This window comes from Colias croceus, chromosome 14 (genome assembly GCF_905220415.1).
Source record: "Colias croceus chromosome 14, ilColCroc2.1".
In the NCBI taxonomy this organism is placed as follows: Eukaryota; Metazoa; Arthropoda; class Insecta; order Lepidoptera; family Pieridae; genus Colias; species Colias croceus.
The window spans coordinates 1,404,224-1,431,221 of NC_059550.1; the positions used below are offsets into that span (position 1 = coordinate 1,404,224).

General features: G+C 31.5%; 1 protein-coding gene across 2 annotated transcripts; it reads left to right on the plus strand.

Moving 5' to 3' along the window:
* Window positions 1-6: 6 nt before the first annotated feature.
* LOC123697385 (cell wall protein DAN4-like) lies at window positions 7-26,981 on the plus strand. Of its 2 annotated transcripts, XM_045643879.1 has the most exons (4): window positions 7-127; window positions 6,490-7,214; window positions 20,851-20,999; window positions 23,728-26,981. In XM_045643879.1, exons 2-4 carry the CDS (start codon window positions 7,212-7,214, stop codon window positions 26,315-26,317), a joined length of 2,742 nt encoding a protein of 913 aa, XP_045499835.1. In that variant the 5' UTR covers window positions 7-127; window positions 6,490-7,211; the 3' UTR covers window positions 26,318-26,981. The 2 variants fall into 2 exon arrangements, with proteins under 2 accessions (XP_045499835.1, XP_045499836.1); XM_045643880.1 differs by lacking the exons at window positions 7-127; window positions 6,490-7,214 and adding an exon at window positions 10,802-10,885.
* The last annotated feature ends 17 nt before the right edge of the window (window positions 26,982-26,998 follow it).

The window sequence follows — 26,998 nt, forward strand, 5'->3', positions numbered from 1 at the left end:
GTGGAGTTCAGACGTCACAAGTTTGTTTAAAAATAAATAATATTTGTTTATATTTTTTATTTATAATCAAAGAGAGTGAAAGTGATGTGTTTTTGAACGGTTTTGGTTTTTTTCTTTGTAACTTTGTGTAAGTAATTTATTTGTTTTTATTTTGGACAAGCTTAAAACTATCGTTTTATATTAATAAACATGCTATAGTAATAATAACTTTTAATAATAAAAGGGATTTATAATAAGTAACCGGATACTTAAGCATATTATTGTCAAGTTACAATATCTATAATCTAAAATATTAAATAATAATAATTTATTTTATCCCAAACATAAAACATTTTAAAAATATAAATTTATCGTAGGAATTTGAAAATGTAATTTTAACCATAGTTCAAAAACCTTAACTGCCCGTCATAATAATTCTAACTTAATTAAACGGTGTTTAAACCATAGAATCAATATAAACCGTCTAAATACGGATCAAATGAATTATCTCTGGGAAAAAATAATTAAAATTAAACTAAAGTAAGTAAAACTAAGCGATTTAATCACAATAATGAGTGTAATTTGTCGCATGCGCATGTAACCTGGTTTACATCTACCTACCTATATGTTATGAGATATAATATCATGGACCCAATAATATGAAGGAAATTAAACGCGTCTTGAAAATTCAATTTACTTACAAATATCAATTTATTCGCATAAGTGTAATAAATTGTTTGTAGATATTACAGTTTTAAGGGTTAACTAACAATGGTAGATGTGTATGTCTTTTTTACTGAATTTACTCAAGTAGGTATGAAGAAAATAAATCTAGGGCAAAATCAAGTATTTCTTTAACTTGTGTTAGGCGCGTCACACACGGTGACGATACTATAATATTTTATGTTAAGATACTCTAATATAAAACGTTATAGTATCTTAAGGTATCCGGTATCAGCGTTCTGACCATCATTTTTCATTTTGTCATTGCGTACTAAGACCCCTGTAGAACCGCCATCCTGTTACAAATGACCCACAAAATTTCGGGTCATTTGTAACAGGATGAAGGTTATTTTGGTGAAGGTTATTGGTGGTAGTGGATGAAGGTATATTACTGGGAAATATTATCCAAGCATCAGGTGTTTTTCGCGGGAAAAAGTTACAAACAATTCTTCCAAAAATTAATAGGACTAGTAGGATTAGTGGAATTATAATTGTAATTTTTTTAACTAAGCGATGTGTAGATTTTTGTAAATAGGGTTTTATGTAAATAAAACATCATGTACTAAAGGTTAATTTAAACACACAACTCTTAAAAAAAATATTTTTCTTATTTGGTTTTTTACTAGCTTTGGAAAATAATATTTTTTCTAACGACTTTTCATTTAAAATGTCATGTAATGCGGGCGAAGCCGCATGAGTTTTCTAGCATATGCGCTAAAACTGTCGCATAAATAACAAAGCTAGGCTTTGTTTGGATAAAGTTTCTAAGGAGACAGTTCTTATAAAAGAAATTCGCAAAATAAACCATTGTTGTTTGTACGAAAGTTTTTTATTTAATTTGCTTGTAAGTATGTGAAAAACCGACGTCAATAATCTATATATATATATAAAACTCAAAGGTGACTGATATAGTGATCTATCAACGCACAGCCCAAACCACTGGACGTATCGGCCTGAAATTTGGCATGCAGGTAGATGTTAGGACGTAGGCGTCCCCTAAGAAAGAATTTCCCGAAATTCTTGCGGGAACGGGGAAAAACGGGGATGCACGTACAAAGTCGTGGGCGGAAGCTAGTATTATATAAATTTATAAAGAATAGAAAAAATTCGATCACGAGGCGGGACTCGAACCTGCATCCTTTCGCGCCATTGAGTTGGTGAGGCATCCGCCCCGGAATGGCGCGAAAGGATGCGGGTTCGAGTCCCGCCTCGTGATCGAATTTTTTCTATTCTTTATAAATTTATATTTATAAAGCATTTGAATGCCATAAAAACCAAAAATATAAAGTCAATAATATTGTCCTTATACGAATAACATGAAGGAATTTTAAATTTTCATAAGCGCATTTGTATTTTGTAAGAATCACCTTGAATAAATTTAAGTTAAAAGTTTCAATAAGAAAATTAGTTATAGGTAATATATAACAAAAATACCGATTAGGTATATACCTACTATATACCTAATAGGTGTTTATTAAAACCGCCAGACATTAAAAAAAAATGTCATTTATGGATTGTTTATTTGATCTATTTTATTTTTAATGAAATTATAGATGATCCATAATATATCCTAATGAGCCTTTTTAAAAGTGTATTGACCTTTTTGATGACATATACCTACTTTCAAAAATTAAATCATTAAGAAATACAAAAAAAAACTACCTTCCGCTATAATGACAAGGAGATGATCAACATTATTTTACCTGTCAGATTAATTCTTTAATCTCTACCTGGAATCAAACCTAGGACCCTTCGCTGCTATTCTTGCGTGCTAACTAATTTGCTGAAGCGGTGGTCAAGTTTAAAAAGGCGGAAGTTTAAACATTTATTATATTTTAGACGGTTCCAATTTGTCTTTAAAAATATACATCATTAAGTAATTGGATAAGGAATGATATTTTCCGGTCTTCATTAATTATAGTTTTTATAAATTTCTGTGAGTTAAAGAAAAGTAGGTTCGTTTAAATAACCTGTTTTTGTTTTCACTACCGAATACGTAGAAACGGAAATTATGCGCGTGCGCAGATTGAAGTAAAAGTGATTGTCAGGTCCTGCTTACTGATTTATAAGGGATTTTGTCAATAATTAACCAAGTTTATGTTAATAGTATAAGAAAATATCTAAAGAAAGAAAAGGTATAGTCCAACAGATGAAATGAATTGGTACAACGTAATTTATTTATTCATAAACCCGACAATACTACACCAGTACAATTTTAGAGCTCTGTATTTTAGGACTTAAAAATATACGTTTCAATTAAAAGTTGATCCTTATGATTGAATACAATGTACAATGATAAATGAAGTTCATTTAATTTTAAACAATACAATAATACCTTGAAGTCGACAGAAACTAAATACATCTCCTAATTTTCCAAGAACCAGACATTTAATATTGAGTTGCTATTTCAATAATATAAAATTAACGTAGCTCTTGCTAAACAGAATGTTATTATAATCCACTCTATATTTTAATGATAATATATATTTATGCAATTCAAAATATCTTTCTATAATCAAATGATCCTCTGAACTGGAAATATTCTCCTAAATTACTCTTCAAAACTATCCTAATAAAAATAACTGCGTTAAAAACAACCGACTTCAAAAACGGAACATGGGCTTACGGAACTTCAAAAACGGATGTCGGTGCATGGGCTTAATACTAAGTGCTTAGTGTTTGGCACCGACTTCAAACCTATTTAATAAATAGCACATAAAAATAAATTGTAGTAATTAATAATATCAAATCTTTTTTATTTCTTACTTTTCCGTTTTTGAAGTCGGTTGTTTTTAACGCAGTTATTTTTATTTAATACTTTTTAGTGTATTTTTCAACACGAATCAAACGAGCCCAAACTCGATAAAGTTGAGTCAATATATTACTGAGTTCCTATGGCCACCTTCCGATTCCATCATCAGATCAGCTCCATGTCATGATAATGTTTCATCGCTATCCAATTTACATTCGTATACAAAATTTCAGCTCAATCGGTTACCGGGAAGTGAATCAAAGTTACTTGCTACATTGAAATTAAGTCATCGAGTACAGACAAAAATGCTCATAAAATAAAAACTACTAGGCCTAGCCGAATAAAATTTTTATGGGACCAATTCGACACCATCCCGCATCGAACAAAAAAAGAATCACGTAAATCGGTTCAGAAACCTCGGAGTAATCGGTGTACATACATAAAAAAAAAAAAAAAAATATACCGGCCGAATTGATAACCTCCTCCTTTTTTTTGAAGTCGGTTAATAATATAATGCCACCGTTTGCATCTAACTATGTACCGTTCATTGTTTTGTTAAAATGTCAAATTGCGGCAAAGATTAAATCTAACTGCTTTGGCGACGTTTAAAACTTAAACTTATAATAGCACAACTTTTAGATAAAACAGTTGTTGTTATGAAAATTGAAAAGGTTGTTGACACCGACATTTTAATATCATTTTTTTATGGATTGTTACTTATGTATTTTTAATGCATAGCTCTTTACTATAGATATTTAATTTATATTCTCTGGATTGTCATTTTTGAGCTATACACATAATATTTTAATTGTCATATTATTGTATTTTTATGCCCCGCGGTTTCACCCGCATTGCTCCGCTCCTGTTGGTCCTTAGCGTGAACCGTGAACATAGCTTTTCTCGATAAATGGGGTATCTAACAGGGGAATAATTTCAAATCGGACCGTAGTTTCTAAGATTAGCGCGTTCAAACAGACAAACTCTTCAGCTTTATAATATAAGTATAGATGTCAAGACGTTTCTTTCTAAAATACATTCATTTTACTGAGAGTCGCGAACATTATAGAAGAGACTACTTTATATGATTTATTTATATTAGAAATGTGCTCTGTTTTCGATTTCCATTTGACAGAATAGCCATATATCACCGCTATATAGGTATTTTGTATGCACCGTATTGCCTGGCCTAGAAACTTACACTTTCTCGGGATCACAATGGACTATTGCATATTTATAGATGGAAAATAGACTTATTTCAATAATATTATTATTAGAAATTAGTTAATTTGCGTTTGAGTCATGAGTTATTATGTTCGAGAGGAATACTAATTATTTAGAAAATTAATTAACATAATGTATACCTATTGTATAGTAACATGTGTATTGTAGTAACGTGTCATATAAACATACTAGGTTTCCGCCCGCGGCTTTTAAAGCACGTGTACCTAGTACTTACATTAATTAGTTATAGGCGAACCAGATATGTTTTCAGGAAAGTCCATAATTGTCCACATCACACCTATGAGACAATACCGATGCGTCAACAGGACCAAAAACGTACAAAAGTCAAAAACCAATGCGCTCCGCGGTTTCACCCACGTGGCTTCGCTCCTGTTGGTCTTAGCATGATGATATAATATAGCAGCCTTCCTCGATAAGTGGTCTATCTTACACCGAAATAATTTTTCAAATCGGACCAGTAGTTCCTGAGATTAGCGCGTTCAAATAAACAAATTCTTCAGCTTTACTACTTAACTATTTCTTCCATAATCATATTTGTTAACACACAGTTAAAACATTGTACCAGTATAGTTTGAGATGAATGCTATTACATCAATAAAAAGATAAATTATACAATCATTGAGACCTCAAACGTCTTCGTAACCCATCTAACCACAGAACATTGCAGCCCTAAAAACGATTAATTTTTTTTTACTAACCAATCAATTTTCTCTGCTGACTCTACACATTTACATACGTCACGGTGTTGACAGACTAATTGGTACACCGTACCTTTCTTTTTCCATTATACTCTGAAATCGATCTCATTTAATTAATACAAAGTGAAATTTGTAATTACACGTTTAACTACTAAGATAAGGTGCCAGTTAATTTTGTTGATCATTAATAATCTCATTTTAACACTTAATTACAGCTATGCATATTATTAAGCTGTCACGATTATGACTTCTTTACACTGAATGATTGGAGTTTAATAAAATGTATTTAAAGTTTCAAGAGAACACTAAACAGCGTAGATATATCAGAAAAATTAAATATACGTACCACTATATTTAAAAACTAGCTGCGCTCCGCGGTTTAACCCGCATAGCTCTGCTCCTGTTGGTCTTAGCGTGATGATATAGTATATATATATAGTAGCCTTCCTCGATGAATGGGCTATCTAACACCGAAATAATTTTTCAAATCGGACCAGTAGTTCCTGAGATTAGTGCGTTCAAACAAACTCTTCAGCTTTATAATATTAGTATAGTAGATAGATGACAAAAATATCAATGTCACAACAGAGTTGGTGCAATTTCCACCACACCTGCTTTCCACCTGAACCATCCAGCTAAATGATAAGAAAACAATAATGATGATGATCATTTGATCATCGAAACAAGATCAAAACAACTTAATATCTCTATTAGCCTTAGCTTCGTGACTGGGACCGTCACAAAATGTTTTATTTCGTGATTATGTTTGACCCGAATCAAATATCAGTCGTGCGTTTTACGTCCTCAATGTTATAAAACGACATAAAACGGATTTAATAACCGGCAAAATTGAAAGTATCACTAAGCCTTAAGTGTATTTCTGTGTACTGTAACGTTATCTTAGGACATCATTACATTGGCTGTATAATATAGGTGTTAATAACCATATGGCATACAATCATTGACTGAATTAACAGCTATAGTAATGTTGTACCACGATTTTCCTCACAAAAATCCCTGTTATTTACAAACATAACCAATGATATATTAAATGAAAGTGAAATGATTATAACACATATAATTCTGTGATTACAGCTCACGCCGGCGGTCGTTAAGAAAAACCGCGTCTCAACAAATTGCGGGAACCGACAAGTTTCTACCACTTTACCATACATTATTACATCAGTACGAAGATAAACTTAACTGATAGATAAATATTGAAACACAACAGAAGAAAGCTGTGCTGCTATTTCAAGAGGATTTAATACTTCGTGAAGATATACACAAATATATATTAAAAAACATAACCTAGAAATACTTAAAAGAATATGGTTGGGAAGGAACCAATAAGAAATTAATAAGAAAGATATTGCAGAAAGAAGACCTTTGCTTAAATATAAGAAATAACAGCGAAAAGAAAACCAGGACTAATTAGATGATCTAATGTAGCAATTAATAATAAAAGACAATTAGATTAAAGCCGAAAAAAACGCAGTGAGAGATTTAAAAAACAATGGAGTTTAAAACAAAGATTGTTACATCATTCAATTAAATTTGGACGCACATGGGAGTTACATAACTGTTATAAAACAAACAATGAAATACAGATGAAGACTAATCGATTTACTACGGAGAGATATGAATCGAAATTTTACATGAACAGTGACCACAAAAGTAAAAGCGAATTCACAGCTATTATTTAATAGTGATATAACATACATAAATAATAGCTTTCTGCGTAATTGGTGAAGTAAAGATCGTATCGGATGATATCCCATGATGTTAGTATTATGTTCGCGTAAAGGTCAGATGGTCACATGGTAAGTAGCGTTATTATTCCATAATTTTATTATGTTATTGTATGAATGGGTTTTGGTTGTATAATGTATAATGTAGATAAAATTAGATATTTGATGTGAATACGGAAATGAGTTAGGAGATGAAAGTGCGTGTGGAAGATATTTTTAAATAGTTTTGGTTGGGTATATTAACTACTAGCTGTGCCGCGCGGTTTCACCCGCATTACTCCGCTCCTGTTGGTCTTAGTATGATGATATAATATATAGCCTATATTGCTCGTGGATAATGTAGTCTTTCGTAGTTTAAGAGCCTATTCAGTACAATCAAACAAACAAACAAAGTTTTCCTCTTTATAATATTAGTGTAGAATAAAAGATAATACTATGCTGAGCTGAAATTAGTCAAGTTCCATTAGGGTGTGTTGTTTTAATTTAAATAGTACCTAGGTTCGATTAGAATTAGATCTGGCCACAAGTTTTATTCAATGTTAGGTTTCATCAAAATCGGTTCAGAAGTTTTAAAGAAACAATCCAGAGATCTGCTGATGATTATAAAATGAGATGTCAAAACTCAAAAGTGGGTTATTGTTATAGCATTTGTTATGTGCAATTGTTTTTATAACCTATCAAATAGTTTTGATGTTGTAATATTTGCACTTTGCAATATCTTACTATAATATATTACTATGTATATTGTAATACTATCTGTGTTTGTTTATGTTTTGTGGAACTAACTTGGAAAAAGTCTTAATATAAGGAAAGTACGATTAAAAAACTGCGGATAATCTCATATTATAATAGTCTATTTTCCGATGATATTTGAGTTAATCTAATTAAAATCGTTTATTTATAATTAATTTATGAATTACAATCCAAAAAACGATAAACCAAAATACCTAAGACTTGAGAAGAATTACCTACCAAAAAATTTTCGATAAAGTCAAATGTCATCTCAACACTACCAATTTTGAAAATTAAACTGAAATACTTACTTAATTAAGTAATTTGAGCACCTAATGATTGTGCTCAAACCCCATTATATAAATAACACCTGTTCCATCTCTCTGATGGATGTTAGAAATTTTCTCACTTATTGTTCAGTTGTTCACGAGACGCATTATGATTAGTTTTTTTTTATGTGAATATGTGTTAACTTGTCACTGTTTAACTGTTAGGTATCGGTTTAGTGGTTTGCGTGATTAATATCTTATTAAAAGATCGCAGGTTCGAACGTTGGAGATTTTTTAGTTCGCTAAATGTATGAGAATTTAATTCGCCTGTAATAACTAATAATTATATTTCTGAACGTTCGTTAAGGGTTGTACCTAAATCATATTCGACATAAAACTGAAAGAATAGAATAAATTGGACCCACGGGCCGCGGCCGCCGGCTTGGCGCGAAAGGATGCGGGTTCGAGTCCCGCCTCGTGATCGAATTCTTTATAAATTTATATTTATAAAGCATTTATAATGTTATAAACCAAAAATATCAAATTGGACATGGTTAATATTGTTATTATTTTGGATACCTCAGTATACCTAATTCTGTTAGCTAAGTACTTATCTATTGTATTTCTAAGTAAGGTTCGTCAAAAGTGTGGTATTTTTAGCATCTTACTTACTTTCCTCACTTTCTTTGTGGTCATTTTGAGTTTTTGTTATCTGTGGTTGTTTACTTCGGTTTCACGGTTCGTTACAATGTTGGTAAAATAAGTGTTAGGAAAAACTGGCCATAAGTATCGCCCTTTGAAGTTATTTTAGATAACTTCAAAAATACTTCTTAAAAAAATCAAAGCATTCGATTAATTTAATAGAATTGCTAGGTATGTTTCACGTCATCGGTTTAGAATATATAATATTTGAAAATTTTATCACTTTATGAGATCGTACCCAAAAGTACTAGGTACTTACTTCCGTACCTAGATACAAATTTTGTCGTGGAATACTAGTAGGTATACCTATCTAGATTCTAGATAAGTACTTAATAAAAACATATATTTATTGGCTATTGTGTGTTTTTCAAATCAAACTTCAAAGTATTCTCGAATAGCTGTATTGCATAGGTATCCATATCGATGAAAAAATGTCCCTGGGTTTTCTTTATTTTAGGAAGTTCCTATATATACTTACATCCAAAACGTCTAAAGAATTTTCGTCGTTTAGTATGTTCATTGTTCACTTTCACCGATGTAGAATTATTATGAAATAAAGATAACATTACCGTGATTTAGTATGACGAGCGATTTAATGCGATTAAGCTCGCTTTCCTACGTGGGTACTTAGCTATAAGGTTAATTTTCAACTACGATTTTTTTAGAGTAATATACCTTGCTATTTATAAGTATAAGATGTAATATAATATATAATTCGAAATTAATATCAAGAATAATAAGTTCTATAAAATCCAAGATATTTATAATATTAAATTGTTTGGAAAAAAATATTATAATGCTATTATTTATAACAGCGCCATCTCTGTTATACATTTAGTACTATGTTTGGATATCTTTTAAGCGTCATCTATTCGACGGTAGCAATAACTTTTACACAAGAAAAAATACAGTATTACATTTGTTCTTACATTTTAAAATAGATGGCGCTTTTTTTAAAAACTTGTTCTTTAAAATGTTTTCTATTTTCTTTTTTTTTGTTAAAACAATTATGTGCATAATGCCTTTGCAGATATAATAAAATGTTATACCAGCCAGGTGTATCGTATGTATCATGTTTTTATTTTTAATTTGTAAATAACCGACACCTCGATTTTTTATTTTTGACCCAATAAGTAATAAAAGAAAAATTTTAATTCAAACATTGTAGGTACTTATCAAGTATCGGTGGCAATACAAAACCATTATGTGAATTTATCTTATTGTAGTGTGTTTTTTACAGTACCTACCTGTGCCAGATTATGAATTATTTTTTAATGTAAAAATCTGACAGAAATTTCAAATTATATGGTACCTACATAAGGTCCTTAATTAAATGTAGATCTAATCGATAGTTTACCTACACAATATTATAAGTTTGAAAATAGTTTTAGCCTAGGCGTAACGTTCATAGCAAAATTTATACTACCTAGGTAGGTAGGTACCTCGAACAGTTTGCCTGAACGTTTTTTTTATTTTTTCATTAATAGGTACAGTATAAGTATACGTACACAATTTATAGAACTTGGACAACAAGGAGTGTAATTATTAATATTTAAAATGGCAAGTAAACTTTGAAATAATTAATTTTATGTACCTACTTACCTAGGTAATACTAATACGATGAAAGAGAACCTTCTTATCATTAGGTACATAATATTATCAATTATCAACACAGGGGATCCTAGTGTGGGGTTCAATGCAGCATAATAATATGTAACTAGGTATATCTATTATGTAACATTTTTTTTAAACTAATAAAGAAATTTTTCATTTTCATTTTTAATTGTTCATGACACTCAAACGTTTAATTTTCCCTTTCCTAGAAGCCCTTTAAAAAAAGTTGCAAGCTATTATTATTACCGAAATTTAAAATTTAAAACATTCCATATATCCATAGTCACTATTGCACATCAAAGAACCTACGTACTAAGCGGTATAACCACTATACCACTGTCACAAAGTGGTACACTATACCGTTCGCCGGCCAGTCTGTTTCGAACTCTTGCGTTTGACGCGTGTGTGTAATAGCGCGATCTAGTGGTGAGTAACGGGAACTATTTATTTTTTTAGTTTTATACCGTTTTTAGATACATTTCTTTAGTGAAATGTTGATGTGTGATGCGTAGATGGAATAGACAATTTTGTGTATTTTTTTGAATATATAGTTTTATAGTATTATTTAAGTAAAAAATGCGTATTGAAATTCGGAACCGTTTTGTAGATAGGAATAATGATGGTGATCAAAATTGTGTACTGTAGGATACTTTAAGTTAGACGGATTGAAGAATTGAGTTATAAGAGACACGTTAGTATTAAATAGAAAAATAGGTACCTACGATAGATCTTAGAACCTACCTAGTTACCTAGAAGCAGAAAACCTAGATTAATAATAATTTTAATGGTAAAAATATATAAATACCTTGGTAGGTACCTAGATAATAAATTTTATTAAGTATCTAAGTTAAATGAAAATATTTGATTGAAAACGAATATTAAAATCGGATGCAATTTGTTTATTTACCTATGCATAGATAATTGTTATTTTTTAATATTAATTACTTGTTATGTGAATATAAATGTATTTAAATAACAAGGAAAATTGCCCATAAATAACTACAAATAAATAAATTGAATCATAACCCAATTTTTAAAAACACTATAGGTATAGTAGTCACATACTTGTATAGTAAGTGAGTATCTGTGAAGCTATTTCTTAAAAATATTTTTTATTGTCAATAAAAACGCAAATATACCTTTATGATTTTTGTTAAAAATCAACACATCATATTATTAGGTACATTGAGACCGTGCTTACTGCTTAGGTAGATATAGTAAAATAGCAATATTCAAAAGAAATAAACTTCAATTAACACGAAACACACACAAATAAAACTAACCAAATTTTAATAACCTAGGTAATATATAATTACAATAAAACCAAATATAAAAAAACAGTAGGTAGGTATCTTAATTAATTGCTAACCATAGTATTTAATTAGGTAGGTACACAAATATTGAGCATCTAAACAAAATGGCGGAGAAAGTGCATTCTCAATTTCTCAGCGATGTGCAGTTTCCCGATATTTCTAGTACCTACCTATTATAGGTAGTATTATATTATAATATGTATATCATTAATTGGGTATTAAGGTCACTCTCACTGGCCTGATATTGAGTTTTATATGGTATCAGATAACGTGATAGTCATAGGATCTAGGTAGGTATTAGAAGAGAGAATAGCTCTAGTCTTATATTTTATTTTCAATGTATTTTAGACCTAATAATGTGTTTATATAATACTTTGCTAGATATCACAGATCATTTTTATTTTAATAAAATAATAATTAATAATTGCAGCACGATGACAATAATTTTTTGCGTGAAACTTTGCCAAATATTACAATATAATTAGCATGTAAATAACAATTCATGTAGGTCTCATGTATATTGTAAAATATTTCTATTATTCTACCCTAAAACTTAAATTATCTCACACATTGTGTCCAAGATCTAGTTCATTATTTGATGAACTTTAATAATATAATACCTATGAATTATTAATACATAATAACGGGATAAAATCTCAATTATAATTTTTAAGTAGGCAATTAAGTACAGTAAATAATAAATATAACACTAGCTAACACTTTCTTAATTAAAGCGCATATATAACTAAGTCTGAAATTACTCTTTAAACAATAAACAATAGAGTATAAATTACGTAGAACAAACTCAAAACCATAGACATCTTAATTCTTAACCACAAAAAAAATAACCAACCCACTTTCCTATAAAAAACAAAAGCGAAGCCTCCAAAGGCATGTCCCAAATACCGGCACACGAGCAACGGTACTTACGTCACGATCACACTTGACCTTTTATTCATAAACAATAGAATTATCTTTGACAGTGTTAGTGAAAGCTGCGCCATAGATAATAATTAGGAGATGTAGACCACATGTAAGTTGTTCCTATAAAATAACTAGCTTATCGCCCGCGGCTTCCCCGGTTTTTCTAAAACCTATTATATTAAAACCTTCCTCTTGAATCACTCTAACTATAGTGTGTGTGCTTTGTGTACGCGTTAGAAGTTATACTTCTTTGGCGAATGGAAAAAAAATACTAGAATATACAACTTGCACATAGTTATCAATTTTCATACCACCTAGAGGCTAGAACTAACTTCATGCTGTTAAAAGGTGTCGGTGTGCGCGCGCATCGTAAAAATTCACTCTCATCATTTTTCTCCATCGCGCCAAAATAAGTATAACTTCGAAAAAACCGCATCAAAATCCGTTGCGTAGTTTTAAAGATTTAAGCATACAAAGGGACATAGGGACAGAGAAAGCGACTTTGTTTTATACTATGTAGTGATAATAAATTTAGTTTAGAAAAATTAAATAGTAGGCTTTAAACTCATGATATTATTGTATGGTCACCGACCCTCGATAAGTGTACAAAGTTTGAATTAAATCTGTCCGTTTAAAGTGGGTTAGAATCGTGTCTAAGGGTGCTTTTCCACCAATAATGTGCGAGGAATGTGTTTGAGCGTGATACATTTATTTGGTTCCTAGATGTGATGACTGTATTTTTTTTCTTACCAGTTTTTTATGTTAACATAATATTATATATAATATTAGGAGGCAAATGCATACTTCTCAGTATTCCCTTCAAAAACAAAAATAAAATGACTCAGTGAAATTCTTAGAAGCCTGTTTTTGAAGATTGTTTTTTCCGTGTTGTTGTTTTTAATTAAATTATAGATCCACGACCAATTTCTGGCCCAATTACATTCATTATAGAAATTGCTTTTAATAAATGTGTATATGTATTGTTATATGTATTTAATGGCGATAAACATCCTGTCTCTGATTTTTATCTATAAATGATAATAACATAGGTTGTATGCTTAGGTATAAATAAATCTAATCCTGTGTAGGCTTAAAGAAAGTTGTTTTAATAACACTAGTTATAAGTTACTAGCTGTTTCCCGTGGTTTCATCCGTATTGCTCCGCTCCCGTTGGTCTTAGCGTGATGATGTATAATAGCCTACAGCCTTCCTCGATAAATGTGCTATCTAACACTGGAAGAATTTTTCAAACCGGACCAGTAGTTCCCGAGATTAGAGCGTTCAAACAAACAAACAAACTCTTCAGCTTTATAATATAAGTATAGATAAGTTATAGGTAACCCAAAAAACTATTGAATATGTTGTCTATACGCTTGTAAGTAATTCAAGAATTACTGGACTAGTTTGAAAAAATATTTCGGTGTTAGAAAGCCCTTTTATCGAAGAAGGCTTTATGCTAATATCATCTCGTTTAGACCAAGAGGAGCGGAACAATACGGGTAAAACCGCCGGGCACAGCTAGTTTACACATAAAATATGAATCATCAATACAATAATCATTCAATTGAGCTAATCTTGTTAACATACCATAAACAATACGTAACAAATAACAAATTTAAAAATCATACTAATTAACATTGTTTATAATTTGCAACGCTTGTTTAATTTTACGGTCATCATTTCTAATAACGATATGAAATCAAAATTAGTGCAGGCCAATTAGATTTACTAGTGTCATAAATTAATGATTTATTTATACTATTTTTTTTATTATACCTATTGAAAATTTTCACAAGCTACCAAATATTTGGATGTAGGATATTTTTGATAGGATAACCTACTTAGAATGTTAAATTTTTAGGATTTAATTTATTGATTCATCATATCTTTTAATGTAACGGTGCATTTACATCAAACGAACATAGAGCTAGAGCAAGAGCATTATTTCGTGATTATTTAGTGTAAACGAAAACTCGTATTCAGTGTTGTTCAGTATTAGAACATTGCATAGAATCTTTTCGAACGCACTGAACAACGAATGCTCTACGCCTGTCTACACTAAAATAATTTGACATAGTCGGGTTAAAATGAGCATTCGCTCGTTTGATGTAAATGCACCGTAAGTAGAAATTACATTAATTATAGATGTTCCGTTTTGAAAACAAACTTTAATATTTCTATCAGAAATACATTATTACAAACCAAATCTTAGACATGAAAGAGGAAAATCTTTGAGTCATAAAAAGTAATTTCTTCTGGTTATAATGTTTTTAAACGTCCCTTGAATGTAATGTTGTATAGCAGCCAGCAGGTAATACCGCTAATCTGGTTTTACTTAGATGCGTTCAGTCACCTGTAGACTCGTTTAGAATTCCTACGGAAGTGAGTAAAAATAGTTTTCCTCGTATTTTATTATGAAAAATATTAAAAATTGTTTATATGAATGATACTGTGATTATACGATTTGATATAGACGTATTTATTTTAAGTTACTTAAAAATTAATGCTTAGGAATTTCTAATCAATCAATACCAGAAACAAACCTTTTGCAAATTAGCTGGATAACTTTAAAACATATAATATAGGGCAAAATTTGTAAAAAAATTCTACCTGTAGAAAAAATATCGTCAAAACAATAAGTTAGGAAACACCAAAATTACATTTAAAATGTAATATTGTAAAATTGGTCATAACATTAAGGTAGGTGCAATATATTTTTCACATCATCATAGTTATCATAATTATCAACCCAAATCATTTATTATGTTCCTACATATATTCAAATATTTTTCACAAGTGCCAACCACCGTGGTTTAACCACGCCCAAAAACTTTGTCACCATTTTCACAACAATTCCATCAATAAACAATACAGTCTTGCAAAGTATTACCATGTCATTAAAACGTAACATCACAACTGGCAATATTTAATGGTGTCTTAGAAAATTGTAGAGTGCATCGCGGAAATAGATTTCACTTTATGTCATATTGGTAACGTCGCAAATTATATAGGACTCTATGTGTAGTGTAGCGTAGGATTGCGTGGATTTGGTGTGTGTGTGCAAATTATTATTTGATGTAATAGATAGGACAGATTACTAAATAGTTGGCTAATAGGTACTTCCTTTACCATGGGCATTTTCCCAATTTTGAACCCCAATTTGGCATGTTTAGTTCACTGTCATGTTATCTATACTTCTATACTAATCTATACTAATACTAGCTTACCGCCCGCGGCTTCGCCCGCTTTCTCTAAAACGATTTGAGATTTAAACTATCCTATCTCTCAAGTTGGATTGAACTGCACATGGTGTGCGAATTTTATTTTAATCGGTTAAGTGGCTTAGGAGTCCATTGAGGACAAACATTGTGACACGAGATTTATATATATTAAGATTATAAAGAGGAAAGGTTTGTATGTATGGTTTTCACGCATAAACTACTAAACCGATTACAATGAAATTTAGCACACATATAGAGGGTAACTTGGATTAACACATAGGATAGGTTTTATCCCGGAAATCCCAAGGAAACGGGAACTATGCGGGTTTCCTTTAAAATCGCGGGTGAAGCCGCGGGCGGAAAGCTAGTCATATAAATTTTCATAAAGGGAATCTCTATTAGGTACTATGGGAACTATTGCTCTGAGGGACAGGTGATCATCTAGGCTAAGGCCTTGATGACAATTTTTCCCATAGAGCTCTCTACTCAGCCTTTTAGTAAATCGTGTTTCTGTGTCTATACTGACTGCTGTAGACATTGAACGACTTTTGGTTAATGGTATTATTATTATACGAAACTACAAAAACCAAATCATTCATGCCTACAACAAACAATTCATAGGGAAAACTGTACAACCCAAAGCGTACTAACATACGTATCACAAAATATATCGATGCAGTTTTCCCTCCGCGTCTGGAAGCAGAATGCGGCCGAGTGGAAAGGAGCACGCACGCCGTCACTGTTATGCCATTAACATAATAGTTGCTCTGAGGGACAGGCGATCACGATTTTATTCTATAGCCACAGATAATATATAATACTAAACTAGTCCTATAGCTTTCCGCCAGCGGCTTTGTCCGCGTAGTCAAAGAAAAACCCTCATAGTTCAAGTTTCTGTGGGATTTCTGGAATAAAACCTATCCTATGTGTTAATCCACGTTACCTTCTATATGTGTGCTAAATTTCATTGTAATCGGTTCAGTAGAATTTGCGTGAAAGAGTAGGAAATTTATCCATCCATCCATCCATTCTCACAAACTTTCGCATTTATAATATTAGCAGGATGAATACACATTTCTTTGTAGATCTTCTTTTCCTTTGCCCCTTTATTTCGGCTCTTGTTCTATTGCTTCAGAATGGCCTATCCTGGGTTGTATCACTGTTCAATTATTGGGCTTGTTCCAAGTCGTCCGATGTGATGAACTACCAAGTGGCTGGAACACGTCCATCATTTGTTGTCCAAAGCTCTCGATTGTGAAGGATGTCCATTATAAAACAAAGTAATTTCCCGCTGTCTGTCTGATATACTTGACGTCTGTACTTAACCATTAAAAAGCTACCGACTGAAAATAGTCTATACTAATATTATAAAGCTGAAGAGTTTGTTTGTTGTTGGTTTGAACGCGCTAATCTCAGGAACTACTGGTGCGATTTGGAAATTTCTATCGGTGTTAGGTATTCTATTTATCGAGGAAAGCTATAGGCTATGGTGAAACCGGGAAACACAGCTAAAATAAAAGTAGTAGGTAATAAAATGAATTAAAATAAGTTAAAAAGCTTATAACTTGGTCTCATAACATTGATATTGAAGTTGCAACGGTCAAGAACTGAACAAGATACCTGTTTTACGATTAAAATTTTCTCGATAAAGTAATGAAGAGTCTTCTTTTTAACCGACTTCAAAAAAAGGAGGAGGTTATCAATTCGGCCGGTATGTTTTTTTTAATGTATGTACACCGATTACTCCGAGGTTTCTGAACTGATTTACGTGATTCTTTTTTTGTTCGATGCGGGATGGTGTCGAATTGGTCCCATAAAAATTTTATTCGGATAGGCCCAGTAGTTTTTATTTTATGCGTATTTTTGTCTGTATTTGTAAATGTTGAGTGCAAGTTTGAAGTCGGTTGTTTTTAACGCAGTTATCACTTGTTATTTTTATAACTATTTCGTTTCATTTGGACAAAAACATAAATTATTATCTAAAAATTAAATAAATGCCGCAGTTATTACTTAAATAATTTCATAAGTTTGTTTAAACATAATATGAATGCTTATGATTATGAAATAAGTTTACAAAGTTCGTGGGTCGATATTTTTATACAGTGTCCTACTTACCTACTAAGAATCATTATTTTTAAATTGTCTTTATATTTGAGAGGTTACGTATGAACACTTCATTACAATTAACAATTTCATCCAAATCGGTTCAGTGGTTTATGCGTGAAAGCATAATAGATATAATATTTTCGCATAGGTATAGAATACGAATATTAGTACTGATAATTTGCCTATACATTACAACAAATTCATATGGAGAATCTATACTAATATTATACAGCTGAAGAGTTTGTTTGTTTGTTTGAACGCGCTAAACTCGGAAACTACTGGTCCGATTTGAAAAATTATTTCGGTGTTAGATAGCCCATTTATCGAGGAAGGTTATAGGCTATATATAATGATCACGCTACGACCAATAGGGGTGGAGCCAAGGGGGTGAAACCGCGCGGAGCACATATTAGAATTACAATGCCCAGACAATGCTGAAGACGGTACTATGAATTAGTTTATCGATAATACCGACAATCTGTCCAGACTACGGCCCCAATTTATGCTCAATAGTTTTAGATTTTTTCCCATAAGTTTTTATGAAGGCTGGTCTTAATAAAAACCGTTCTCAATCGACCGAGAATTATCGAATAATATCCAAAAATGTAGGTAACGACTTTGTGAAAGTAAAAGTAGGTTAATGGATTCATAAAATTATAGCCGTTATTATGTGACATCCTTTATAAAAAAACCCACAACATTCAAGAGGTTAAAAATAATTCTTTGAAATGGGGAAAAAAAAATTTGTCAAAGTATTTTTTGGATTGTTTAAGAATTTAAGATGAGGTCGAATGCAGACGAATGATTAGGGTCTGCAAATTACAAAAAAAATGTAAGTAGGTATTATAAAAAAAATTGCAAAAAGTTAAGTCAGTTTAAAGTTCGAAGATAATAAAGATGTAAGTTTTCAATATTTTTAGAGTTTCTACAAGTTATATAATTCTAAATCTATGTAATGCTCATTCTTAAGATTTATCTTATTGTTTTTCCATGATTTTATGCATGTCTTAATTGTTGTTGTTATTTTTTTGCGAAAAAATGTAGGTAGACAAATTGTCTACGCCAATGCCATAATTTTAGTTAATTATACCTAATAAGTTTAGTTTTACTTAATTTGTCTCAAAACCAACATAATTTTTATTGCGATTAGTGCCTTACTATACAAATGCTTCTTAAAACCACCAATCAATATTAACACAACAAGAGGATTTTAAGGAATTAACGGAAAAAACATCGAACCGGTTGTAATGTAGGTCAGTGACGCTGAGGTCTGTGTCATGGCCGCGAGGGCGTTCACCTTTGTGTATCTGTGATCACTTCCAAGTTCCGATAGAAAGGTTGTTAATATTTACGTAATTAATTATGGGAAGTGTAAATAATTATAGATATTGAGATATATTTTTAGGTTAGGAATGTTTTAAGTTGATGTTTCCAAAAACCAAAAAAATGGTTTATGTTTACGTATAAATACGTTTGAAAAGTAAAACCCAATAGGTATATTATTAAAAAAATACATAAAAGGGATATGGATTTCTTCAAAACGAATTTAGAAACTCTATTAAATTTTAAAGTATGTACTCTATGCTTAAAATTATCGCTGTAGTTATTAAGTTGCAGCTTTTATCATTGTATTTTAGTTTGTAGATATTAATCTTATTTGAAAAAAGATGGTTATGGAACACGGAATTTCCCATTTAGTACTTTGAAATTGTATTGAGGTATTTAAATTAATATTCATTAATTTTTAAAACTTAAATATCAATTAATGTTTGACGAAATCCATTATATTATAATGTTTATACTTACGTCTTACAAAAAAATTATAGGAAGGTACAATATCTTTGTTTGTAAACGATTATCATTCGTTGCATGCAAGAAAAATATATTTTGCATGTAAGGAAATTATTATAAATCCGTTAACAAAGAAAGTGACTCACCGTGTGGTTTTTACACGTGAAAATAAATACCACAGGAATGTAAAAGTATTGTTTTGTTTCATTGTGGCTTTTGAATTTGATTTTTATTAAGTACTAGTTGGTATCTATATGTTTACGTTTTCTCTACATAAGAAGTAAGAACCATCCTCGTACTTCAAGGAATATTATAAAAAAATAATTAACGAAATCGGTTCAGCCGTTCTCGATTTTCGTACTAATAACAACTTTTGATTTGATTTTATGAAATTTATAAAATAAAAAAATAAATACATCAACTGATTAAAAAAGGTCTCGTTCTGACAATTTCAAACTAAAAATATTAGGTACAAAACTCTACAAAAATTCGAAGCTCAAAGTGAGCTAAGTTAATTCTGACGTCAAAGTTACGCCAACATTAACACGTGTGTAAGCTCCACTTTAACTTTAACTTAACTTGTTATTTCGTTAACATAACGGTTCACGATTGGAACAAGTTGAAAGTAAATTTGAATTTAAAATATTTTAGAATTTTGGAATTTTCCTATTGAATCGAAATATATGAAGGTTGTCTGTTCTATATTATAATAATGAGTTTGAACTTTGAAGTTCTTTGAAAGTTTTAACATAAATACAAAGGTATACTAATTATTATTAATTCATATTTAATATATATACCAACTAGAATTGTCTTTTAGTTACAAATTTTCCATCTTATTATATCAGAATATACATACTTTTACTTATAAAATCTAATTGACTTTAGAAGTAAAAACTATAAAGTTTTACCTATAGGTACATTTAAGTAATTTAAAAGCGATTTCTCGTTATAACTTGGGCCTATGTTTTTTGAGTAAAATAACCTATATTTTTTTTATTAACAAAATAACTAATCTGCGTTTTCTTCTTTACAGGTATTCAACATGACGCGGCGAAAAAGTGTGTGTTCAAAGTGGACTTTAGTTTTAGTTTTATTTGTGTGTCCGTTAGTTTACTCGCGACCTCAAGAATCTGTACCGACTGAATTAAGTTCCGAAGAAAAAACTACAGGTTCACCTCTAAGGTATAGATTTAGGATAAATAATAGTAATAATTATTACGATATCAGGTCTGATTACGGTAATAGTAATTTTAGTTTCTTTCGTTTAGTAAACCCTTACTCAAATCAAAACCAACATGTTACAAATAATACAAACCCTAATTTTCGTACTGATAGATTGATTCGTAGAAATTTTAAAGTAAAACATAACTCTAATTTTAATAAAGTAAAGAATAATAATAAAATATCTTCCCAAAATAAAAATAAACCTGTCATCAAAAAAATAATAACAAAATGGACGGATAACGTAAAGGATGAAAAATCAGAATTTTCTCGTGAAGAAATCGGGGATACAAAGGCTAACTATCCCAACTCAAATAACTATTTTTCTAGTTCAGAAGAGAATCACGATCAAACAGAAGATACAAAACAATCATCTGATAAGCATTACACATATCATCATCATCCACAATCTGATTATTCCGATGAAACTCACGTATATTCCAGTAACGTACATATTATAGATAAACACCCTTTCAATTCACCAACAAGACCAACATTCATATTCAACACACCCACTCCAACACCAATAATTACGAACGTTGGCTATCCTCAACCATGGCCTGAAAGCCAGACGCCTCATCGAAGGCCTGTTAAACCAATTAAATCAACAACTTATAAAAATCCATACAATAACCATCGTCCACAATATCCAGGTAACATGTTTGAAGTTACTACTTTCCCACCTACAAATGCTTACACGGATAGAATAGTCATCAGGCCAGAAGAATACGCTGGCGCTTCTGACGACTGTCCCACTATATTCCTAACTCTTAATAACACATTCCAAGGTCAAGGCAAGGAAGCTTGTCCGGATCTCAATATTGCGGTCAACACAAATGTCGTAAACAAAAATAACGTTATTGAATCTGACGAAGACCCCGACGCGGATACATTAACCGATATTTTTGGATTACCCGAGGAAAATTCTGAAAGTGAAGAAGCTGCTAATGATTACGCTGAGTCCGATGAGCCAGAAGAAGACAGCGCTCCGATAGAGAGCTTAGAACTATCAAATTATAACGCTGCAAATTCTCTAGAAGCGGAATCCGAATCTGCTAATTATGCTAGTTTACCTAATTTCCCGAGTTCTGCTTTATCCCGGCCAAGTGAAAACGATGATGATGATGGCTTTGGCTTGTCAGGTATGCTGGATTTCTTTCGTCCAGCAATTAGCGGTTTTACTTGGCTAGCGTCGATAAATCCTTTGAGTTTTCCAATCCTCTCTTTTCTTTTGGCACCTTTAATTTTTATAGTTGCTAGTACATCAGGGATTGCTACTCTTTTTGCGCCTTGGGCGTTATCTTACGCAAGAGAAGCCCCAAATGTAAACCTATATAGACCTCAGTGGGAATGGGATGAATATGATAAAACTTGGAATCTCAATACGAACGGTATTCACAGAAAATGGAGACCAGATCTTCCTATTCTTACCAGAAAAATAGGACGCCCAACTTCACACGAGAGACAAAGTTGGATTGATAAAGTTCAACAATGGATAACTAGTGTGACTAACAAAATTAAATCGAATAATCGCAAAAGTAGAAAGAAAAAATAAAGCTTATTTTTTTATAAATTTTATAATCTACATTAAACTCGTATTACGTACATTATGATATACATGCTTTTGTTACCATTTAGCAAGATTAGGCATTAGAAATAATCGATACCGACTTCGCACATAAAATATAAATTCCTCGTCGTAAAAACCTTTCATCGTATTTTCAATATAGGTACTTAAATTTTACTAACCTGAGAATAAATAAACGTACATAAGTATGTTGTATTTATTTATCGTATTCGTGAAGAAAAGTTGACTGACACTATTATTTGCTTAAAATTTTAACTGAGGTATTTGAAGGAAAAGAGTAAACGTGATATTTTAATAACCGTTCTAAAACTAAGGTGCTAAAACTTTAAATATACTTGTAGCAATGATATTTATTCTATTTTAAGCTAATTTATATGAATAATAATTTAAACAAATCATTTATTTCGAGACCTATTGTTTTCACAATAATAATATCCAGAAGTTTCTTATACACAAATATAAAAGCAATGAATATTCATCAGATCTTTATAATAATATTTTTTAAAACTAAACTTCTTCACACCAATTTATTTTTGATTTCATTAGGAATAGGTAACTAAGAGCATGACAGTATTATCTACTAATTAAAATATTATACAATTTAATTAAACTGTACATACAAAATATATTATTTAAGTAGTATTAAGATACCTATTTATTAATTTATTTCATTTAGTATTTATTCAGCACACTCGTATTTAATAAAGTATCTATAAAAAGTTATTCTTTGTTTTATTTTTGTATGTTTGTTTTTACAAATTTCCTTCATTCCTTCAATAGTAATCATTGATAGTAATCAGCAATAAGTAGTTATATTAAAGAATTAGAACATTATTAAAAGTTAATTCATTAATAATAATAATTAATCTAGTTCAATATTTTCTCCTGACTTGCCTTTTTAATAATGTTTTTTTGTTTTTTGACAATTGCTTACAATATTTCACAATAAAATTTGCACTTAAATTTCATTAATTTATACGTAATGGTTTTCCAATTATCAGTAGTGACTAATAAAATATAAACACTGTTTGTAACATCATTTTCATCACATCTGTTGAATAATCTTGTACAATAGCTGTCAATTTATTTTTCTCATTACAGACAAGCTGAGCCAGAAACATCAGAAGAGTCTTCAAAAGTCGTGGAGCTTCCTGCCGTTGTTCCAGACGCTATCAGCACTTCGAGAAACGTTAAGACTAAATCTCCACCAATAGGCGACTCCATCACGAAAGTGGCCAATCAGCTATTAGATAAACCAACAAATGATTCGTCTGATGCAGCAGTTCCCGACACAAGAGTTCCACCTAAAATAAAAACACAATTCATTCAAAAGCAAAAGATTAGAACAAGAAATGAAGATGGGGAACAAAACGAATATTCTCATGCTGGTGTTGCAGTCCCTGTCACTATGGAAGAGCTTGAAAATGAAAATAAAGTGCCTGCAGTTGAATCATCGACATCCAATGAAGGTATTTCAACCTGGATCTTATTGAGTAATCCACCAAATAAGGATAATTCCACAACTGAACCTACCAAAATTGAAGATAATAAGAAGCCGAAGCCTACCAAAAACAAAACTAAGAGACCACAAACAAAACCATCATTACCTAAAAGACCTATTGTTGGAAGCACAAATAAGTCAGATTTAGTTGCAAGTGGATCAGCTATAAATGAAAATGTATACAATAAGATTAAAGACACAGTGATGACAAACGTGCAGAAAAATAAAAGCAGTCCACCTCGAACCACAACCACAACAACAACTCCGATTCCTTCAACTGAAACAACTGTTAAGAAAGAAGTAACTAAAGAACCAAGCGTGGTTATCCCAGTTATCAAAGTAACTTCTAAACCTGGCAAAAAGAAGGAAAAAATCAAGCATAAAACTAGTACTACGTTATCTATTCCAAATGAATCAGCAATGCTACCCATGGAACCAAAAGAACAAGAAATTGAATTGGAAGTTAGTACACCAGCGACTACTACGAAGAAGCCTAAACGAACTTCAGTGAAGAAGAAGACTAAAACAAAGAAACGCAAAACCTCTAAGCCTAAGCCCACTGCTGCAACGGCTGTGACAGCTGAACTTAAAACTGCAAATAAAACGAAATCTACAAAAACGAGTAAGAAGCCGACTACTGCTACAGGACCCTTCACAAGCCAAATTTACAGTTACTTCTCAAGGGAAGTAATGCCTTCTGTTGGTGTTGGAGTTATTGGTTTAGCTGGACTAGTAGGACTTGCTAGCTATTTCTTATATCCATTCGCAACTCCCGTACGAAGAACCTTTGAAGTTGACAAAAAAGACGACATTTACAGGAATAACGCCGAAGAGTACGCTAACGAAGGCAATGGTCAACCTGAAGAAGAAATGTTATCAACTGTAATAGCTGGTATGCCTGCGCATGCAAAACATAAGTTAAATCCATATGCCGCACAAACCGCTTACACAAGCAGGTATCCAGTTAAAAAAGAACAACAAGATATTCGATACAGACACGTCGCACCAAAGTATGAACCTAATTACAATGCCCACTATCCTCAACAAAAAACAGGCATTGCACATGGCGCCGTTTATAATGAACCTCTGAATTACCACCAACGTCCTCAGTATGACACAAGACACGCTTATACAACGCCTCAATATGAAACAAGGCACGCTTATACTACATCATATCCCGCCGTTGAGCCTATATATGCTGCGCCACAGACAGGACCATCAGATATATCTTCATATGGAAGCGATACCTCTGGATCTGTTGTGTACGGTGTAAAACCAGCGGCTGATACTGATTTCAAACCAGTCTATCCGTACGATAATCAATTCTATAGCGAAACTACAAGTAGTGCTGTAACACATTCGCCAACATCAATGTATCTTGGTTCAAACAATGAGGCAGAGGAATCCAATAATAATCAATACGCAGATGAAACCGAAGAAGACGCAGAAAATGGTGATAACAAATTTGTAGTGGGAAACGTGCCTAAAGAATTATCCGATTCCGCAACACCAGCCGTTGTTCCTGAGCATGGCCCAAGAAAGTTAAATAGAAAGCGAAGAGGTATTGCCATTGAGGAAGTTTTGGAAGAAGCAAAGGAAAAGGAAAAGGATGCTTTTCTAAGCAATGAAATTGATGATTCTCTCAACATGATCCCAATGAATCTGCCATCATTACAATACGTACCAAAAGAAGAACAAATCAAAGAAAAGGTAGTACCAATTTACGCTGTTTCAGTAGATCCAAAAGAAACAGAAGCAGATACGACTACAATGAGAAATGACATTGTAGAAAGCGTTTCAACAATGCCTGTAGATGATGCAAAAAATGACAAATTCAGAATATATGAAGTATATTCAACAGATAAAAGTGCTGCTTTAACGAACGAAGTTTCCAATGTCGAAACCGAGAGTACATTTAACACAGAAACAACTACTGAATTTAAATCTGACGCATCAACACGTACACCGTCAAAATCACAAACTACAACCGCACGACCAACTCTCTTCCCAGAAATATTAACATACCCTCCTCCTTCCAATGGTTCCGGGTTCTTTGACTTTTTACAACGTCTCGTAGATTTTAAATATAGGCTAGGATTACATATTCTTCAAAATACTTCCGATTCCTTGAATAGATATTTGCGAAGTATGGAAGAAACACTACAGAGAGCAACTAAAAAATCCCACTAGACTAATTAACTGTACCTATGGAACTGCATTTAAATTAGGTCGTAATTTTATCTAATTCAATTAGATCTTCTATAGTGTGTAAGGTTTTGGAGAGGAAACCCGCCTTTTACGAAATTTACCTTAAAATAAAACATGCTTTTTTTGGCATTGTTGTCTGTTTATCAATTTTGGAAGATATCTTATGCAAGAAATAGACTATCAACGAACTTTAAATAGTATGTATGTATAGACGATTTTTTTACTGCTATCAAAATTAAAAAAAAAAACCGTACTTCACAATATCATTTTTCTTGTGATATGTTATGTTATTTCTGTATGTCTTGACTCTTGCGTAGTTCTAAGAAAATTTTGCGCATCTTCATGTTATGTTTTCGTATATTGATATATTTTCAGGATGTTATCCTCGATTCAAGATTGAGGGAAATCTGCTGATTATATATGTAATGTTTTATACATTTAATGTTTCTCGAACTGATTTTCTATATAACTATTTTTATAGATTTATAATAAGAGGTCTAATTATGTACCTATGTATATTATATTATGGTAACCGTGTGTTATCAATATCTCATTAATTATAATATTTGTAATATTTATACTTTCATCAATTATTAGAAAAGTATGATATTTTGTGTAAATATTGAAATATATTTTTATTAAAGTACCTACGGTATGTTTTAT